At 44.0% G+C, this 21,719-nt stretch overlaps 1 protein-coding gene across 1 annotated transcript in view; it reads right to left on the bottom strand.

The window, feature by feature from the left end:
* The window catches only part of LOC103264935 (receptor-type tyrosine-protein phosphatase gamma-like), a 713,831-nt gene that overhangs the window by 102,802 nt on the left and 589,310 nt on the right, over positions 1 to 21,719 (bottom strand). The window contains 1 exon segment of the mRNA XM_008062632.2: positions 20,017 to 20,209. Within this exon segment, the coding sequence (XP_008060823.2) occupies positions 20,017 to 20,209 (193 nt within the window).

Genomic DNA, 21,719 nt, shown 5'->3' with positions numbered 1-21,719 from the left:
AAACAAACAAACAAACAAACAAACAGCTTGGTATCACCATCGCAAATGAAGGTTCAGAGTCCCGCTGTCTCAGGGTTATTAAAAGTACTGAGTCAAGCTCTCAGAAGAGGTAGGTCTGGCCTCATGCTCACAGATCACCCTCCAGGAAGGGAGTTCTGGAATGGAGGGGCCTCCTAGCACGCCTCAGAAGCAGAGCATCAGGCCTGCAGGAAGAACAGTCTGACGAGACGCTTCCCTTCTGCTCTCCAAGCCTGGGGAGTGAGAGTTGTTCTGGGCATAGTGGGCCAAACTTGGAGGAGACATATGCAGAGTACAAAGAGGACCTAGAAGAGAGGTGGGCAAACTCTTGTCTGTAAAGGGCTGGATAGTAAATATTTCTGGCTTCGCGGGCCACGTGGTCTCTGTAGCCACGACTGCCTCTGCCTTTGAAGCACAATGCAGCACCAGAGAACACGTAAAAAAGAGTGAGCGTGGCTGTGCTCCAGCAAAATCTTCTTTATGGACACAATTTCATTTTCATGTGATGCTCATATGTCACAAAATACTCTTTTCATCTTTTTCAACTGTTTAAAAATATAAAAGCCATTCTTAGCTCACGGCTACGAAAGGTTGTGAAGGGTGCGTTTCGGCCTGTGGATCAGTGGTTGGCTGATCCTGGACCTGGAAGATAAAGGGAGGCCAAAGCTTTATTTGAAACACGATTATCAGCCACACTGGTACTCTTGGCACCGAATTCAGCACAGCCTGACAGGCCGGCTCCTTCACAGAGCTCAGATTCTTCCTAGCACTCACTACAATGTGGAACTGTATTATTAACTTCATTGAGTATCCATGATAATCGACGTCCACCCCTAGACAGAAGCTCCGTGAGTCTGGCACCTTTTCTGTCTTGTTTGATACATTACCCTTGGGTCTAAGACAGTGGCTGGCAAGCAGTGGGCTCACAATAAAGATTTGCTGAATGAACGGGAAGTGGGTTGTACATGGAATAGAATCCTTAGCTTTGCCCTGGTCCACAGGTCCTTTGTGATGTGGCCCCTTTCCATGTGTCCAACATCACGGCTCTCCCTCTTCCTCCTCCCTCACTCGTCTCTGGCCAACCCTCACCCCAGCCTCCCTCTGAGACAGATGGGCTGCCTGTGTCTTCCCACACCCTCTCCACCTCCCTCCATAGCACCCTCACACTGTGTCCTCACCGTCAGCACACCTCCCTGTCCCTCTGACTTGAGCAGTAAGCACCTCCAGGACAGGGACCAAGCTCCGTATCACTGGTACTCTTGGCAGAAGCCCCATTTCATTGATAGAAAAAGGGAAAGTATTTTACCCTTTAGTCAGGATCACCGATCAGCTTTCCATCAACGAAAACCAGGACCACACAACTCTTTCCTGGGGATACCTTTAGGAGCCTCCAATTTGTATGAGGATCTTGTCTCCAGTCTTTAACTCACCCCTTCTGTAAGGGGGTGTCTGTTACTTAGAAAAAGCATTCAGAGTCGGACCTTGGCAGCTCACGCCTGTAATCCCGCCACTTTAGGAGGCAGAAGCAAAAGGACTGCCTGAGCCCAGGGGTTTGAGACCAACCTGGGCAACTTGGTGGAACGTTGTCTCTACAATAAATAAAAAATCAGCTGGATGTGGTGGCGTGTGCCTGTAGTTCCAGCTACTTGGAAGGCTGAGGCACCAGCAAGTCTAGGCTGTGGTGGCCGTTGAATGTGCCACTGCACTCCAGCCTGGGCAACAGAGTGAGACTCTGACTGGATGGGACGGGAAGGGAAGAGAAGGGAAAAGGAAAAAAAAAAGCATTCAGTCTACAAAGTCAACAAAAATTCCAGAATGCTTGGTGGCTAGGGGGAAGGGTGAGATGCCACACACCCATATGCCAAAGGACGCGTGCAAATGAGCAGTCAGCACACTGCTGTGCCATGTGTTTCCAAAGTTCTGCCTCTTTTTAGGTGTTGGAAACCCTTCTTTCTTGTTTTTTTTTTTGAGTTGGAGTCTCACTCTCACCCAGACTGGAGTGCAGTGGCCGCTCCTGGCCACCGCAGCCTCGAACCGCTGGGCTCCGGCGATCCTTCTGCCTCAGCCTTCCGAGTAGCCGGAATTACAGGCACGCGCTACCACGCCCGGCTGATTTTTTTGATTTATAGTAGAGATGAGGTCTCGCCTGCCCAGGCGGGTCTCAAACCCGCGGTCTCAGGCAATCCACTCACCTCAGCCTCCCAAAGGCGCAGGATTACAGGCTGAACCACCGAGCCTGGCTGAAACCCTTCTTTCTTACAAATCAATTTGGGTAAGCTGTTATAATAAAGTAAATGTGGTCTTTAGAGCCCGACCCATACATACCCTTGTTCTCTTGTCTGTAAAATGGGTGACTAGGGTTTGGCAGTTATCTTCCTCACAGGGTTGGGTGAGGATTACAAGGACTACTATGGATAAACCAAAAGTTGTGAGCCTCAGGTCTGATGGCACATACAGGGGCAAGCTACATGGCCCACACAGTGCTTTAAACAATTGGGGTATTTTACATATAAGTATGGGTTTTTTAATGAGGCCTGCATCCACAGGTGGCAGTGGTCAGCTAGAGCAGCAAAACAGCCATCTCCTTTAGCCCGGGGATGTGTGAGCACGTTTCTTGTTTTGTCACAGTCCCCACCACTCCCCACCACTCCCCATCACCTCCACCCAGCCCACTTCACCTGCTGCTGCCTTGCCCCCAAGGCCAAGTGAATTTGCCACTGGTCTAAAATGAGCTCCAGGGGCACTCATGGAGGCACACCACAGGTGCCTAATACTTACACTTTTCCTTCCCTTGACAATGGCCATCACAAACTGCACCTTACACAAAGTGTCTAACAGACTCCTTGATAGGTTCTTTTGCACAAAATTGAAGCCATTTAGCTATGCAGGAGGCACCACACCCGGATCTCTAAACAAATATCTCCTGTGAGGTGCTCTTGACATCAGTCCTTCCCTTCTCCGGGGCCTGATTATGTTCCCACTGGTGTCTGATTGCTTTTCACAGGCATCTAGGATGATGCCCGGTGCCAGCTCGGAGGATTTCTGCCTTCACTCTGAACCACCTTTAATTATGATCCCAGGCTTCGTTAAATAACGAAGAGGCTTCTAGCAGAGCACCCAAGGTCCTCTGATTCTAAATCAATGTCAAGGATATTTTCTCAGTGGTTCCACAAGTAAATAGTAGGCCTCCCCTCCTCCACTGCACACCCTTCATTTGGGGCTTCAGATGGACTAATGTGATACACTCTGTCTGAAAGTCAGTGAAATTTCCAAGTAACTTAAACTATTTAGAGTTTAAGGCTCCTCCCTGGGGCCTTCTCTCAGCATCTGTGATCCCCCCCCCCCCCCCGAGTTTCACACCTGAGGCAACCGGCCAAATATTGATCAGGAGTCAAAGAGACAGCACTGCTCAAACAAAGCAATTTGGTGCAGATTCACTATTTCACAATGCTTGTCAACTGAAATGAATCTGCTGCCTCCTGGGTGGTGGGGGACTGAGGGAGGGGGGGACCCTGGGGGTGGTGTTAGGAGGGGGACCTGTGGGGGAGATGCTTCTCCCCAGGGAGTGAGGGACTGCATGACCCTGGCAGGGAGAGAAAGTCCTCTTAAAAGCAAGAGGGAGTCAGTCAGGTGGAACAGAGCCTTGTCTCAGACTGCCTAAATGCCTGTCATTTCTTTATCACTCTCCACCTACCCCCAGCTTGGGAACCCTTGAATATGGAGTCCTTTTAGTAAAACTCCCAAAGAAATGGCCTCAGGGAAGGATTTCTCTTTTTGCAGAGCTGTATCAAAGAGGTCTAGGTAAACACAGAATCCCTCACAGTCCAGCCGAATGAACTTCAAACCTGGAATCTTGATATGCCCTGGATGCAGCCTTCCCCATCCCAGCCCAAGAGCTTATGGAGGGCACACCACAACGAGGAAGGCACCGGAAACGGTGGAATCAAAGCAGGACCCCAGTCCCAGCATGATTTGGGTTTACAACATCTGAATGATGCTTAGTGGGAGTCGCCAGCTGCCACACACATGCCCTGGGCCAGGTCTTGTGCACTCGTCTCGCATCATGCACACACACAGTCACTGAATCCAAGAGGTGGGCGCAAGGATCCTCCCCATGAAAGACCAAGTCACTGGGCAGGGCCAGCGAGACAGAGTGGGAGGAGGACACAGAGCTGGAACCCGGCTGGACTGCCTGTTCAGACCCAGAGCGGGTGAGGGACTTGATGGAGCAGTCAGTCCTGTGTGTTCTAGCCCCGTACCTTCCCACATCTGTTTTTCTATCTGCTAGATGGTAATAAAGATGTCAGGATGGTTACTCCCAGTGCTAAAAGGTAAAAGCCGTCTCAGCAGGCAAAAAGCTTCCTTCCCACTCCCTCATCCCCCATCCTTCTCCCAACTCCCCTCTTCTCTGTTCTCAATGACAAATGAGAGTATAGGGTCCCTTGACAATTTCCAGAGCAGCCCCCAGCGACTTCAAGTGCTTCTAAAACCAGACACAGCCCAATCATCATTCTTTCTCCATCAAAAATGCATACTGAGTTTGAGTTCCCTCAGGCTGTCATGCAGATGCTGGAATTATGCACATTGGTGCTGCGGTGCCTGTACCCCAGGGCCTTTACTCTGTGCCATTCTGTGCTGGGGTATCAATAGTAACGAGTCCTATCTGATGAGCCCAGCTCTAGGCTGAGTTCGTGCATTTCCCAAATTATGTCATCAAATCTTCACTGTAATTCTGTGAGGCTGCTGCCTCTACCATTACCCTTGACTGAGAGACCTAGATCCAAGATGTTCATTCATTCACTTACTGTGGAGGTGGGCTGCTTTGGTTCCAGACAAACCAGCTGTGTGACCCTGAATAAAAGCTTCCAGGATATATGCATGAAATGCACAAATGCATGCTGACTTACCTACAGGATATATGCATGAAATGCACAAATGCATGCTGAGTGTACAATAAGAAATAGCTATTGTTGGCTGGGTACAGTGGCTCAAACCTGTAATCTCAGCATTTTGGGAGGCCGAGGTGAGAGCACTGCCTGAGCCTAGGGGTTCAAGAACAGCCTGGGCAACTTGGCGAGACCTCATCTCTACAATCAATCAAAAAATTAGCTGGGCATGGCAGCACACACTGGTAGTTCCAGCTACTTAGAAAGCTGAGGTAGAAGGATCGCCGGAGCCCAGCAGGTTGAAGCTGGGGTGGCCGTAAGTGTGCTACTGCTCTCCAGCCTGGGTAACAAAGTGAGACTCCAATTCAAAAACAAAGAAAGAAAGAAATAGCTACTATTAACTATTTCCCAAGTGCCTGCTATATGGCAGGCCTTTGACCAAGAGGTAGGGATAAAGGTGAACACAGGTTGACATGGTCCCTACCTCCTGAGGATTATGGCCCAGCGGGAGAACAGACATCAATCACTAATTCCCCTAAAACAGAGTTCTTAACTGGGAGCTTCTTGGGGGTTCTGGATAGAATACACAGAAGTCTATGTGCTTATACAGAAAAAAAAAAAATACATTTTTGTTTTTACTGATCTTTAATGGAAACGTAGGATTTCTTTACTTTTCAAATGTTGCAACAAACTGCAGTAGTGTTTGTGGGCCTTGTGTGATATCACCTATAGAAACAGAAAAGAGACATTCCTAATAGATTACAATGGTTGCCAATACAGCTGACCCTTGAACAACAATACAGGTTTGAACTGTAGGGGTTCACTTATACATGGACTTTTCTGCCACCTGAGACAACAAGACCAACCTCTCCTCTTCCTTGTCCTCCTCAGCCTACTCAACATAAAGATGACAAGGATGAAGATCTTTGTGATGATCTACTTCCACTTAATGACTAGTACATACATTTTCTCTTCTTTATAATTTCCTTAGTAATATTTTTCTCTAGCTCACTTTATGGTAAGAATACAGTATGTAATATATTTCACATACAAAATATGCATTAATTGACTTATTGGTAAGGCTTCCAGTCAACACTAGGCAGCTACGGGGTTTTTGGGAAATCAAAAGTTACACTCAAATTTTCCTTTAACATTTTTTCTTTGAGTCAGATTCTCACTCTGTCATCCAGGCTGGAGTGGAGTGGAACCGGTCAGCCCAGCCTCAACCGGCTGGACTTAGGTGATCCTTCCACCTCAGTTTTCCAAGTATCTGGAACTACAGGCACGTGCCACCATGCCCAGCTAATTTTTTGATTTATTGTAGAGATGAGGTCTCACCAAGTTGCCCAGCCTGGTCTCGAACCCCTGGGCTCAGGCAATCCTCTCACCTTGGCCTCCCAAAGTGCTGGGATTATAGGCAAGTACCACTGTGCCTGGCCTACTCAGATTTTCAGCTGCACATGGGATTGGTGCCCCAACTCTCATGTTATTCAAGGGTCAGCTGTATTTCAAAATTTCCTTCACATTCAACATAATTTCAACATCACAATGGTTATTAGACTTGCTGCTGGATCTTATAATTTAATGGCTTCATCAAGAAACAGATCAATTGCCACATCACAATTTTTAAAATATCTTAATAACAGAGGATAATTGGCTTCCTCTGTAATCTATTTATTTTGCTTTATGCATCAAAAACTCAGTATGAGGTCTGTGGGACTCATCAGACGGCTAGAGGGTCTATGGCACCAAAAACGGTTAAATCCTCCTAGCAGTAAGTAATATCTAATTACATGCTTTTAAGGACAATGTTAGTTATACTTTTATACAGGTATAATATAGTTTTATAAAGGTTTATTAGGGGACCCTGACCTAGACTTGAGGGGGCTGGTTAGGAAAGACTTATACTGGGCAGAGTGATACTTGAACTGAGATCTGAATAAGGAGTAGATGTTTATAAAGGGAATGGGAAGAAAAGAGGCTTGAATGGATCAGAAAAAACTGTGTGCAAAGGCCCTGCAATGGGAAAACTTGTGAGGGAAACTAGTATGGCTGCTGAGTAGAGAATGAAGATGAGGGTAGTCCTCAAAGCTGTTAAGTGTTGGAGCCAGGGTTCAGCCCAGGTGGGTCTAGCTCCAGGGGCCATGTTTTGCTGGACAACCACCTTCTTCTGATGTGAGAGACCCTGGTTCACATTTGTCCCCAGCTTCTGCCAAGCACTAGGACAACTGCTTTCAATTTTTAAATCCATGGTGTCTTCACCGACATAACCTATATCCTGTGGGCTTTTGTTCTATACCATGCGATAGCATCTCCTCTGATCCCATGAAGAAGCTCCGAATTACAATTTGGCGTCTCAGCAAACAAGTGAGCATTAAATGCTCATGGAAGACAGCAAAGTTGAAAACTCTTCTCTGCTGTGCATACAACAGAGGTACATGCTTAGAAAACAACAACAGGCAATGTGTGGGAAGACAGAGGCAGAAATTCAATTCTCCAGTCCTCCACACGTGTGCTTTTGACTTTCCCACGTTGTGCTGTTCCTGACCTCTCCTACCTCCTTAGAGTCTTTTTTCTACGTGATAGCCCTCTTCCTCTGAGAGCTAAAGGCCATGGGAGGTGTCCATGTCCTGTGCAGGAAAGAGCATTGTTAGGCTCGGCGCTAAGGGAGGTGACAAAGTTCAGGATGATGCATCTTCCCAGCCCCACTTGACAACAGCTGCTGGACACTGGGTGGAAGGCTGGATTTCATGTACCCTAGGGCCCTTCCCTCCCTTTCAACTGTAAGATTCTGTGATTTCCTGCCAAGAGAGCAAAGTGGACCTATCCCACTTTAATTGAGCACAGCATCCTTTCCATGCAGTGCTTCTGAACTTCCACCTTCTCTCCCTGACTTGTTAGTCACAGGCTCCAACTAAGGCCAGGCTGCAGATCTGGAGTGGGCAAACGCCCAGTACCCTTGCATTAGAGCAAGGTCTTCTCTCTGGCTGAGTCTATTTCCCATTGCTGAGATGATGCCGCAGTCTTCTTTATTACAAAGAAATAGCAGGGTCACTTAAAATAGAGTCTCATAGCTGCCCTTAGCAATGCAAAACTGGTTATCTAAATACCATTCAAGACCTAAGATTCCACGAGCTGTCTTTATGAGTGATCCAAACAGCCATATCAAGAAATCAACTAGGCCAGATGCAGTGGTTCACACCTCTGGTTCCAACTACTCAGGAGGTCAAGGCGGGAGGATTGCTTGAGTCCAAGAAATCATCTAGTGGCCTACATAGATAGGTTTAACCAAGGTTTTATTTAAGTAATTGGTTCTAGATTATTATAATTCAATAGGTTAAGGTACCCTCAATTGTTTTCTGTTTGGTCTTTAAAATAATTTATCTCTTAGAAATTGGTAACACATAGTCTTGGTATCTATTATACTTAAAAGGTGTGTCCTGGACCTCGCCTGACATTTCACCTTATTAGCTCTGGATCTCTGCTTTTTCCTTGCCACTTGCCACTCTTACCTGTCCTCTGTTCTTGGACTCATTTGGGTCCAAGCCAGTGCTATGGAATCACAAAACCAGTTGAGAGAATTAACCAGGAGTGAAGCCAGCAACCATAAGGACCACTGGCCATGCTGAGAAGGAAAGAAAACTATGACTCGAGTCCTCTTGATATGGGCTCCCACCTCTGCGTCCTACCAGATGGGGTGGTAGAATGAGCTCCAATGTATGGATTCCAAACTCGTTTCAATCCCCCCAGATGTGGCATCTGAACCAACTGGTCATTTGGTGAGGATGGCCCTATATGGTATGATTTTCGGGTCTTCTATGCCTGGGTACTGTCCTCAGGCAGCCCCTACAGGGTTTAATCAAAGAGATTCAAGAGGGAACCAAGGGGCCTATCACTTGCATGGAGAGACCAGGCTAGGAACAGATGCTGCCCCTAGTGGGCCCAGGTGGAAATCACCAACTCAGCACATGGCAGACACAGCCTCCCGGACCTCTTTGCCACCCCTGGCAAATGGGTCCATATGCTCTGAGCGGCTTGGGCATCACAGCTGGTGAGTGAAAACCAACAGTTTTAAATGGTCAGCACATTCCTCACTGAGACAGCACCTCTCTTCCAGGAAGCCTTTCCTGGTGCCAATCTGGAAGCATAGAAACCGCACAGTCCAGTGTGTACTTGATAACACCTGACAGCATTTAGTGTCAGACATACAGGCAGTGCCGTCTCAACTCAGGCAGAGATTTGAAATGTGACAGCCAAGACACTCGTTTCAGTCCAAGCCAGTGCTTTGGAATCACAAAACCAGTTGAGAGAGCTGCCCAGAAATGAAGCCAGCAACCATAACGACCACTGGCCATGCTGAGAAGGAAAGAAAAGCTTGACTAGAGTCCTCTTGACATGGGCTTCCACTTTTGTGTCCTAACAGTCGTTCTTTGATTCTCGGGCTGAAGGGACTGGGGAGGGGAGACTGTTTCTTATGTCATAAGAATGCAAGGGTTCTGTCCATATTCGTGGACATATACCTGAAGAAAAACAGCTTCAACCCACCCATATTTGCTTGAGGAATAACGAGTGAGAAGAATGAGGAGATAAATAGTCTGTCTCCCAGCCAGATTCCTCCCGTGGCTCTAAGGAAAGGCACACAAACGTCTCGCAGCCTCATGTTTCATGGGCTGTAAAGGCTAGTTAGTGAGAAAGGGGAAGTGTGTTGCTCTGGGAGAAAGGATGCCGTTGGCCTTTATTAATTTCCAGATTGCTGTGCACAAGCACCATGGTGCCCACACAAATAAACCCAATGTCAGAGAAGATTTTTCTAGCAAGCAAAGAAAAGCAAATGCCATAGGAGGGTTGCTAAGTAGGGCTTGATGATCAAATTCTGTCTACCTGCCTAGAGACAGGTAGGATTAAGTAATTAGGTAATATTTATAAAGTGTGAAAAGGACAGAAGGTCCCTGGTGTCTGCTATCAATATGAACTCAACTGCTCCCAAGTCATAATAGCCAGTTCTGCCTGGGAGCATCCTGACACCAGTGCCTGACAGTTCAAGCACCTCCACTCTCTGCTTTTAGGCTGTTCCTGGGGCCAGAGAGGAAAGCCCTCTCCTCCATGGCTTTTTTTTTTTTTTTTAATGAAAACTTTTGCCTGAACCCACGGGTTCGAGACCAGCCTGGGCAACTTGGTGAGACCTCATCTCTACAATAAACCAAAAAATTAACTGGGCATGGTGGTACGTGCCTGTACTTCCAGCTACTTGGAAGGCTGAAGTGGAAGGATCACCTGAACCCAGCAGATTGAGGCTACAGTGAGCATGACTCCTGACTCCTACTCATAAACAAACAAACAAACAAACAAATAAATGGCCCTGAACTCCAGGTCTGGGAAACAGAGTGAGACTTCTACTCAAAAATAAATAAATAAATGAACAAATACTTTCATTCAAGGTGGCTTCCCAAATCCCAGGAGTTTCTCTGATTTCAGGAACTGGGTATGGGCTGGAATCATATTTCAAATGCCTGGCTATGTTCCCCACATAAGAGCATCCAGCCTGGGTTAGATAGATCATAAATGCCCTAACTGTGTCAACTCTTGTGGCAAGAATCATTTTTTTCCTGACCACCTGGCCTGCATGGGTTAGCTTCAGCCACCCATTCATCCATGCAGCCAGTCAGCCACCTATCCATCCATCCTCTCATCCATGGATCCATCTATTCATCCATTCAATATTTACTGAGGAGCCACCAGTGATCATCACACGCTCTCTCCAGTAAAAACAGAGAAGACAATTTCACCCCTCAGGGAGCTTATGGAGTAGAGGAGACAGATTTTTTTTAAAAATCACACAATGGAATGTAAAATTCCAACTGTAATAAGTACTATGAGGGCAAGGCACTGGGTGCCCTGACACAAGGGGCTAGGCCAAGGAAGTCTGGAAACTTTCTTGGGGAAGGGACCCTTGAGCTGAGCTATAAAGGCTGAGTGGCCAATTGGGAACAGAGGTGGGGCAAGGGCCTTCCAGGTAGAGAAAATAGTCTGCTGGGACTAGAGGATGGCTGGTGGGCTGAAGTATAGGATGCCAAGGGAAGGAAAGGGCCAGATGGGACTTGGGAGGGGGATAAGAATTAATGTGTGGACCACGTTAAGGACTACAAACTCCAACAAGTTCAAAAAGCCTGGCTCCACACTTCTAACAGGAAGAGAACACAGTCCCCTTATTCTGAAATGTGTTCTCAATGATCATGTCACATACAACAGGTTGTTCTGGACATACAAAGAAGCCACTGCTCACCTCTAAGCAAGAAAGCACACTTTGTAAACACTTTCCATGCCCAAGTCTCTGTACTGCAAATTCTATAGATTGTCTCATTTAAAAGGCCGCAGGCTGAGGAATGAAATGGTTGAATGTTATCTCTATTTCAGAGACAAGAAAGTGGAGGCTTAGATGTCAATTTGAGCAAGGTTGTATAGGAGTAAACAGTTGCCCTACGATGTGAGTCCAGGTTTATTGACTACCAAGTCAATATTCTAACACTTCCTTATACTGTCTCATCACTCACTCATTCATTCATTCATTCACTGAGCAATGACTGCGTGCTTACTATGTTAGGCCCTGTTGATTCAAGGATGCACAAGATCTTCTACCTGGAATGCCCCATGGTCCAGATCAATTGTGTGTACTGGCCCTCCCAGGTCTGACCCTGGACCAGAGCCTTAGTAGCCTATGCCCTGATAATCCAACAAAATTGATAAAGCCAAGCAGGTATTGACCGAGCCAAGTGATTCCTTTTAGCAAGGTAAGAGCACTTGATCCCACAAGTATATGTTTAGTTTCACCTTCATCCAGAGAAGGCGTAATAAATGTTTTTCAAGACACCTGATGACTTCTAAAACAAAGGCCACTAAATTTGTTTAGGAGCTGGCAGTCCCTTGGATGATGGAAAGAACACTGTTTGGGTGTATGAGGATCTTCACTCACACCTGAGCTCCACCACCTCCTGACTGAGAGGCTCTGGAGAAGTCCCAAACTCTGAGTGCTAGACCCCTCCCTTGTTAAGGAGAAACAGACATAAAGCAGCTCTCTCTTTGCTCAGCCCCACCCATCCTCCCTCCAAACTGTTAGTAAATCCCGAGGTTCTACTTCACAATCCATCCCTCACTGATCACTTCTACCTCTCCCATGATCACCCCCATCCTATCTGGAATATTTCTATCCTCCTGCTGGCCCTGCAACTTCCACTGCAAAGTCCTCTGCAAGTGTCCTCCACACAACAGCCAAAGAGTCGGATACACATGCCTGTTCAGATCGTTCTGTAGTTAAAACCCTTCAAAGGCTTCCCACAGCTCTAAGAATACAACCTTCACTCCTTACCAAGAGAAGTCTTTGCCAGACTTGCTCTGCCCACTTCTCTCTTGTCTTGCTACCCCCTTGTTGACCTTGCTGCAGGCTGGTTCCCATACCTCAGGGCCCTTGCAAATGACCTTCCCCTCCAGATATCTGCAGGGCAGATTCCTTATTACCAGATGCCTCAGGCAAGGAAGAGTCCTTCCCAACCACTTTACCACACTCCACCACTCTTAACACACTACCTGATTGAATTTCCTTCAGAAAAACACTGAAGTCTTATTGTCATCATCATCTGACTTGTCTGTTTATTTCTCCTTTCTAGAATGTAAACTCCAATAATAAGGGATCATCCCTTGTTTGTCATTATTTCTAGTGCCTAGAACTTGTTTGTAGTATATGCGCAACAACTATTTAATGAATGAAAAGTGAATCCTGGCAGAAGCTGTTTTGAGGATCAAGAAAGACATACACAAATTCAAGAGGCTAGCATAGTATTTGGAAAACAAAAGCTCTTTCTTTGACTTTTTTCTTTTTCTCTCTCTTTTTTTAAGAGATGGGGTCTTGCTATGTTGTCCAGGCTGGCCTCAAACTCCTGGGCTCAAGGGATCCTCCTGCTTTAGCTTCTGAGTCACTAGGGCTATAGGTGCAATGCCAGGGCACCTGGCTCTCTTTCTAAGCACCGGTGCTTCGAGCACAGCTCCTAGAGTCAATAAGCTTTTTGAAGGAAGATGAAGATGTCTTACATATGAAAAGAAATTTACTGGCTACAAAAAAAATGAAGCAAAACAGTTAATGTTACGTCAAATGTCGACAAAATATCAATGTGATGTCAACCAATCACAGGCAATTTACACCAATTCATATACATATACATGAAATTATAGTAATCATGAAATGTCTGAGCATTTAAAGATGTTTGAGATAACATGGCAGGATCTTCAAAAGTATGAGAACCGAGGATGTTCCAGTCTTGAAACAGACTTATTCTTGCCTTCTCCCTTAACTACTCTACTCCCAAGGTTAACAGATAATGGCAAACCAAAGTTATCATGAAAAGAAAGGAGCTAAAGACTCTATAGGCATTGCATGAAAAATATGTTTTTCTTAGTGTGTGCCTATGCTAAAGTTTCTGGAAGTCACAAGATAATGCTCTGAAAGAGTTTCTGGGAGGGCAGCTGCCTACAAAGGAATTAAGTGTTAAAAGAGCTTCTTTTAATAAGATAAAGTAATTCAAGTTCGTTAATCTGGTGAGTGGAAATGATTAAACTGAAAATAGAGCAACATTAATATTTTCTCCCAAAATAGCAGGAAACCAGGATTTCAATGTCAAACTTTCTCTTTCAAAGCAATCATGGATTTACGTCTTTGTTTGCTAATTTGGATGGAAAATGTGATGCTCTTTCTCAATGTATTCTGATTGAAAATAGGCTACTTACTTAGGCATTCACACACAGTGGCACGTGTCCTTTAAAACTGCTTATAACCCAAAACAGGAAGCAATGCTGAGCACTGAAAATGTAGGTCCCTCCAGCAACAGAAGCAAAAACCATTCTCCAAAAAACACAGCATTGGCTTAGGAGTCTAGAGGGCACCCAGATAGCCCAGTGTCCTCTCCATTTCTTTTGCTTTTATTACATTATACAGTGTCACTTTAATTAAGTCATCAAATCAAATTATCAGATCAAGTGGTTTTGATTCCACTGTGGTTTGAACAGGTTTGGTTAAATTAATAAACCATATGTTTCATGTTGTTGGAAGGAAAGTTATTTTTCTCCGTTCGCTGTTCCAAAGTGTTCACAATAGACAGTATTCAGCACTTAATCACTGAATGCTCTCCCATGTGCCCAGGATGTGTTGCAGAAGAACTGAAATGACAGCCCATTAAATCCTAACGTCTGTCCAAGTTATTTACCGACAAAGGGCAGAGTGGCGAATTGGATGTCCCATGAATAATCCACCGAACCTAAATATTGTTCTTTTTACTGGAACTAAAGCTTCATATTTTTTATGGATGACATCCATTATAAGTCTTTCTTCAGCAACAATACAATATTAATATGACTCCCCCACCCTTTCCTTTGTTGTTTTTATGGGGCCCTGCCTCTGGTGCTTGGCACTGAAAGGCTGAATTCTGTATTCTCTATCCCAGGACATCCAATTGTCCTGACAGGATGGGGGTACATTAACCACCTCTCCACCCACAGAGCTGCTCTAGTTCATGATCATGGACAGGGGAACAGGGAGAGTGGGAAACTATATTCAGTCAAATTGAGGTGCCAACTATCCCTCTGCTGTGAAAGGTGAGCAGGTGTTCTGTAAGTGGTTGTTTACGAAGTTCATAAATCTCTAGTTGGTACTAGGGTCTTGCAGTAGAATGTGGAGAGCCAACCAATTCACAGTCATGGCCACTACCACTCAGAAGACAGAAAACATTTACCTTAAAACAGCCCTATGGTTTCTCCATTTAGGTTTCCATTAAGTTTGAGCTATTCCCAGAGCAAGGGTCAGCTGGCCTTGGTTTTGGTCTTGGTTTCTAGGTCAAATATGGTTTGCCACCTACTCTGGTAAATAAAGTTTTACTGGAAGACATTTTCTCTTTTTTTGAGTTGGAATCTCACTCTGTCACCCAGGCTAGAGTGCAGTAGAACGCTCACAGTCACTGCAGCCTCAACCTGCTGAGCGCAGGTGATCCTTCTGCCTCAGTCTTCCAAGTAACTAGAACTATAGGCATGCGCCATCATGCCCGGTTAATTCTTCTTGATTTATTGTGGAGATGACATCTCGCCAAGTTGCCCAGACTGGTCTTGAACCTGTGGGCTCAGGCATTCCTCTCACCTCAGCCTCCCAAAGTGCTGGGATTATAGGCATGAGCCACCGCGCCTGGCCTGAAAGACATTTTGTATACTCAATCATCTACATATCATCTGTGGCTGCCTTTCTGTTACAATGGCAGCATTGAGTATAGTCAACCTTTGTATCAATGAGTTTCAAATCCATGAACTTAACCAACTGCGGCTCAAAAGTATTTGTGAAAAAAATAATATAATGATAAAAAACAATACACATTCTAAAAATTACAGCGTAACAATTATTTATATGGCATATATATTTCATTAGATATTATAAGTCATCCCAAGATGATGTGTATAGGTTGAATGCAAATACTATGCCATTTTACATAAGGTATCTGAGCATAAGGACTTTAGTATGCTGTGGGGGTCTTGGAACCGATGCTCAGCAGATACCCAGGGATGACTATAGTTGCAGCAGAGACCATATGGCCCACAAGGCCCAAAATATTTACTATCTGCCTCTTAAGCAAAAAAGCATAATTACTCCTGTAGGTCATTTATTTTTCTTTCTTCTGTGACAATAGCCCAATAAATGCATAAAAATCATAGCTTTCCTGGGTCTTGAAAGTTTCCAATAATGACCAGATAGAGAAAGTCAATCAGACTGGCTTTGTTCTTTTTGAATTACCTGAAGATTATAGAATACCACACATCTCTTTAAAAAATTTTTTTTTGAAGACTAGAGAAAGGAACAGAACTCTTCTTGCAATGACTCTTTACTGCTTATATCTCTAAGATTAGTAATCTAAGCCCTCTAAGCTGTGATGATTGTTAGCCTCTGTGGCTGCCTTTTGGCCTATAGTGCTGTTGAATTACCTGAGTATTCTTGGGGGGAAAACGGAGCATTTAAAGTCAAGCAGTCAGCCGGGCTTGGTGGCTCAGCCTGTAATCCCAGTGCTTTGGGAGGCTGAGGTGAGTGAATTGCCTGAGCCCGCGGGTTCGAGACCTGCCTGGGCAACTTGGCGAGACCTCATCTCTACAATAAATCAAAAAATGAGCCGGGTGTGGTAGTGCGCGCCTGTAGTTCCAGTTACTTGGAAGGCTGAGGCAGAAGGATCGCCAGAGCCCAGCAGGTCGAGGATGCGGTGGCCGGGAGCGGCCACTGCACTCCAGTCTGGGTGACAGAGTGAGACTCCAACTCAAAAAATAAATAAATAAATAAATAAAGTCAAGTAGTCTATGGTTCCATGACATGTGCATTCAAAAACAAATGGGGATATTACCAGTCATTAGAGAAATGGAAATCAAAACTATAAAAAGAAGTTACTTCGAATTCACTAGGATGACTAAAATAAAAGAGATATACAATAATAAGTGTTGACAAGGAAGTGGAGAAATTAGAACCCATATATGCTGTTGATGGGATTGTAAACTGGTACATTTGCTTTGGACAGCAGTTTGGCAGTTTCTCAAAACTGTAAACAATGATGACTCAGCAAATTCTACTAGGTTTGTATCTAAAAGAACTGAAAACATATGCCCACACAAAAACTTGAACAAGTATGTCCATAGCAGCATTATTCACAATAGCCAAAAAGTGGAAAAAAATCCTATGTCCAGCAATTGATAAATGCATAATGCTATATAATATTTGTCCCTAAAATAGAATGAAACTCTAATACACGCACCAATACAGTGAACCTTGAAAAAATCCTTGAAAAACCAAGTGAAAAAATCCTGAGACAAAAAGCCATATATTGTATGATCCATTTATATGAAATGACCAGGACAGACAAATCCATAGAGACAGAAAGTACATTAGTGGTTACCTAGCACCGAGGGAGGGAGGGGCGAGCAGAAAAAGGGAAGGAGAATGAAGATTGACTGCTAATAGGTATGGAGTTTCTTTTTAGGGTGATAAAAGTGTCCTGGAAATAGTGTGATGGTTGCACAACTTTGTGACCATACTAAAAACCACTAAAGTGTACACTTAAAAAGAATGAACTTTGTGAATTAAATCTCAATAAAGCTGCTATTGAAAAAAAACAAATAGGGATACTATTCAGCAATAAAAAGGAATGACCTACTGATACATGCCACAACATGGAAAAAATGTTAAAATCACAAAACCAAGTGAAAGTCAAAACCAGACCAGAGGTTGCCGGGGGTTGGGGAAAGGAAAAACAACTGACGCAAATAGGAATGAAGGAACTCTATGTGGTAATGGAAATGTTCTAAAACAGGCTGCCCAACTATAAATTTACTAAAAGTTATTGATTTGTACATTTACAATAGCTGCATTTTATGGTATGTAAATTATGCCCAAAAAAGAGCTGTGAAAAAAACCCCAAAACTTTCCTATACTGCTGGCAGAAGTGTAAAGTGGCACATACAGTCACTTGAGGAGACTATTTGGCACTATCTAACTAAGCCTGAACATATGTGTACTCTAGGAGGCAGCCATTTTATTCCTGGGATGGACTCAATAAATATACATCGATATATTCATTAAAAGCATGTTCAAAAATTTTCACAAATCACTAAAACCTGAAAATAATCCATAAGTTTATGTATACTGAAATGGATAAAGTCAGGTATAGTCACACGATGGAACTCAGCAATAAGAAAGAACAAACCACAACTATATACAATAACAGAACATTCTTGAAACCAATGTAGAGCAAAAGAAGCAAGATACAAAAGAGGAAATACTAGATGATTCTATGTATATGAAATTTACCAGCAGGTAAAGCTGATTTCTGGTCATGGGAACAGATAGCGATTAGGAAGGTGGACAAGGAAGGCATCCTGGGATGCTGGTTATGGTAGGTTCTCGATCTGGGTGCTTATTACTCAGGTGTGTTCAGCTTTTGAAAATTCATCAAGTTGTGCACATATTACATGGATCCTTTTCTGTATGTATGTAAGTCTCCAGTAATATGTTAAAAGAGAAATCTGCCTCTAGAAAGACCAGAAACCATTTTAATATCCCCCACATTTTAAGGAGTCAGCAACAAACATTATGATAACTAAAATGAAGTACTGATTCTTTATATTTGAGAACAGGTCCAGCCTGGCTCGGTGGCTCAACCTGTAATCCTGCGCTTTGGGAGGCTGAGGTTACTGGATTGCCTGAGCCCGCAGGTTTGAGATCTGTCTGGGTAACTTGGTGAGACCTCATCTGTACAATAAATCAAAAAATTAGCCGGGCGTGGTAGCGCGTGCCTGTAGTTCCAGCTTACTTGGAAGGCAGAAGGATCGCCGGAGCCCAGCAGGTCGAGGCTGCAGTGGCCGGAAGCGGCCACTGCACTCCAGTCTGGGCTACAGAATGAGACCCCAACTCAAAAAAAAAAAAGAACAGGTCCATGCCTCAGGCCAAATTCAAAGAAAGCCTGTTCAGTGGAAGATCATGACCACTTTGACAATTTAACACAATGGAAACCATTATCTTCTCTAACTTTCTTGGATAATAAAGGCCATGCATTTTCTCCGTTCTGCGGATGTATCATATGCTCAGTCCATTTTTTCAGGAAAGATCTTTGTAACTGTCATCATCTCAGCAATTCTGAGCTCCTAGATCTTGCACTCACTTGTAATATAAATTCCTCATTCTACCCCAACCCCATGTCTTCTACATATACATTTCTCTTGGGAGAAAACCTTCAACTTGGGTTATTTTCTTTATTTTTAAGTTATGTTTTCTTTAAAAAAATTAGCTCACGTGAGGTTTCTATGCCAGCCCAACCTAAGGTTTGTGAGTTTCTTAATTCTCCCATTGTTCCCAGAGAATGATGCCCTTGACAAAGTGTGGACCTCAAATAGCTTGAATCTTAAGCACTTCTAAGGGAACCTGGCCTGATTCACTTCTCCCCACTGACCTCAAACAAAATGACAAACACAGAAAGGAAATGATCACAAACTTAAACTCCCTTTCCTCTTCTTTTAGTTCCTTTTCAGATACATGAGCCTAAAAAAATGGGCTCGTTCTTATCATTAAAGTGCATGTTAATGCAGTTATTTGTGGAAGATAATTTTCCCCTTGTTTCTAAAAAGTAAATTGGTTCATTTTGTTAGGGATGGGGGGACTTCCCCCCCAATAAAATTCCTCATATAACTTACCACACTAACAATACCACAATCCACTTCCATGTTAATAAATGACACAGTTCTTCCTATATTGCCCAAACTCACAATTTTGAAGGAGAGCATTAGGTTAGGAAATACCCATTTCTTCACACCAAAAGAAAATTCCTTATTTCTTTTTCCTCCCTTTCAAGTACTAGGGCTTTGATCAGTCTTATTCCTCTATGCGTTCCCAAACTCTGTGCCACAATTTTGACAAACCCCAGAGACTGAGAGGAGGGGGTGAGGGTGGAATCAGGCTTTCTAGTTTCCTGGGCGAGAAATTCATGTTCATTCCACATGAGAAAATAGAAATGTTAAAGACTGAGATGCCTGAAAATGATAAACTCATGTTTATCAGATATAAGGATTAAACTGTAAAATAATAGTTGAAAAAAAGCAAGCGATTTCCAAGGGGATGAACGCTGGTGTTGGAGTTCTTGCCTGGGGTGGATGTTTGTGAGGATTTTGCACACTAGGGTGTTGGGAGCAATTAAAAGGTCCTGATGTCTGAGTTCAGAGATAAGCTTCTGATCAATAGGAAAATGGCTAAAAAGTAAGACACTTTCCCAAAAGCTTTCTTTAGATATTACTAGTTAGTTTTGATGTTACAAGGCAAAAATGCAGACAGAATGACTGATCTATTATTACTCAAAAGGGCAATTTCCGTCATATCTATTTAACAGACGGTATTTCCACAACTGCCTCTATGTATCATTCAGACAAGTTTCTTTTAGCTGAGAAACATATGCACTCAACACCAAGTTCCAATTCTTGGCTGGCTTTGAGTTCCTTTTAATTTAAAGTAATTTATGATAAGGAATCTTCCTCTGGGTAAGGGCACTTAATCCAAATATACCTTTAGAGGCTTCTGTCCCCAGTGGGTTTTCTAAGAAGTCTGTCATGTCATGGTTCCAGGCATCACGGACAGCGGACTTGGATATCACCCTGTCGTGCAGACCCTGCTGTGGTCGAAAGTTATTTCTCAGATACTCCACTGACTTGACGTGGTCTTGCTGCTCCGTGGTGAAGATGGAATAAAAAGCCTCGAGCTGAACAGAAAACCAGAGAGGAGAGGGAAAAAAAAAGAAAGAAAAACATTAATTAGAAAAGCTATGTGGTCCAAAGCAGGTGGGGGTGATAAGGACACGAAATGGTAGGAAGTGCCCGATGCCAAGGATGCTAAACCCAGCAGGACCCGAGGCTGCCTGCTGCAATCACTGCCAACCAGCTCAGCTGGCTGTGGCTTCTGTCCTGCCAATGAACGAGGAAAACACTTCATTTGAGAGCTGTACAGAACTCTCTGAGTTTGTGCCTCACAGGAGAGTCCCAGTCTTTCTGCCATGCCTCCCTAGAAAGACCTTTAGTATCATAGGAACAGAGAGATGGGGAAGCTGGTAGCTTCTGGAGCCAAAGCACCTGGACATGAATTCAAGCTCTATGACCCACCCACTCTCTGACACTGAGCAAGCTGCCTCACATTTCTGAGCCTCCATTCGTCCTCAGTAAAATGGTTATCATCATAATAGTATTTACTCAATAGAATTTTTGTCATCATTAAAGGTTGACAAAATACGCATGTCCAGTGCTTAAAACAGTTCCTGACATATAAATATTAGGGATTTCATTCTTATCAACAAGCATCTTCTGACTACTAGAGGTCAAGTTCAGCGAAGTCATCAAGTTGCTAAGTGTACAACCTGCAAGTTAAACTGCCCAAGTTTGACATTTACCAGACGGGTAATCATATGCAAACCATTCAAGCTTTCTGTATCTCAAGTTTCCTCAACTGTAAACTGTGTTAATAATAGCATCTATTTCACAGTGTTGTTGAAAGAATAAAAATTAGTGCAAATTACTTAGTACACAGGACGTCCTCAATAAAGATTTGCTGCAATCATTGTTATTATTATTTTTTGAGTCAGTGTCTCACTCTGTGGCACAGGCTAGAGCGCCATGGCAGGACCATGGTTCACTGCAGCCTCAATCTCCTGGGCCCAGGCGATCCTTCAGGCCTCAGCCTCCAGAGTAGCTGAGACTCCAGGTTTGCGCCAACAAACCCAGTTAACATCAGTATTGTTAGAAAACATCTTCCACAAGACTGCTGATCCAACTTTTATAGAAAGTAAAGAAAAAAAAAAAATCAGGGCACCAGGATCCTATCTCTATTACCAAAATTGATTCTTTGGGGCCCTTAACAACCTGATCATTAAAAAAGGTCACTCTGTTATATAACAGGGATGGAGCAGTGACTGGGTGGCAGAGACTTGTTCCCAACAGGCCACAAAGTTATTCAAAGAAATGAACTATAATCTGAAATGCCCAGCCACCAAAAATACTAACTCTCTGAGGTAGAAAAAGAAAATGGAATGAAGAAGAGAAAAACTGCATGAACTGTTCCTTGTCCATCTGGCTCCTCCAGTGCCAAATAATGCTTTCTGTGGGAGAAAATGACAAGGTAGAATGGTGTGAGAAAGATGCTTTCCAAACAGGTATTGAGTGACTGCCCTAGACTTCAGGCACCAGAAGGCAGCTAACACCAATGTGTAAAATAAAAAAGAG

Source organism: Carlito syrichta, unplaced genomic scaffold (genome assembly GCF_000164805.1).
Source record: "Carlito syrichta isolate Samal-C Ts95f unplaced genomic scaffold, Tarsius_syrichta-2.0.1 Scaffold305773, whole genome shotgun sequence".
Lineage (NCBI taxonomy): Eukaryota > Metazoa > Chordata > Mammalia > Primates > Tarsiidae > Carlito > Carlito syrichta.
This window is presented reverse-complemented; position numbering and strand designations above follow the sequence as displayed.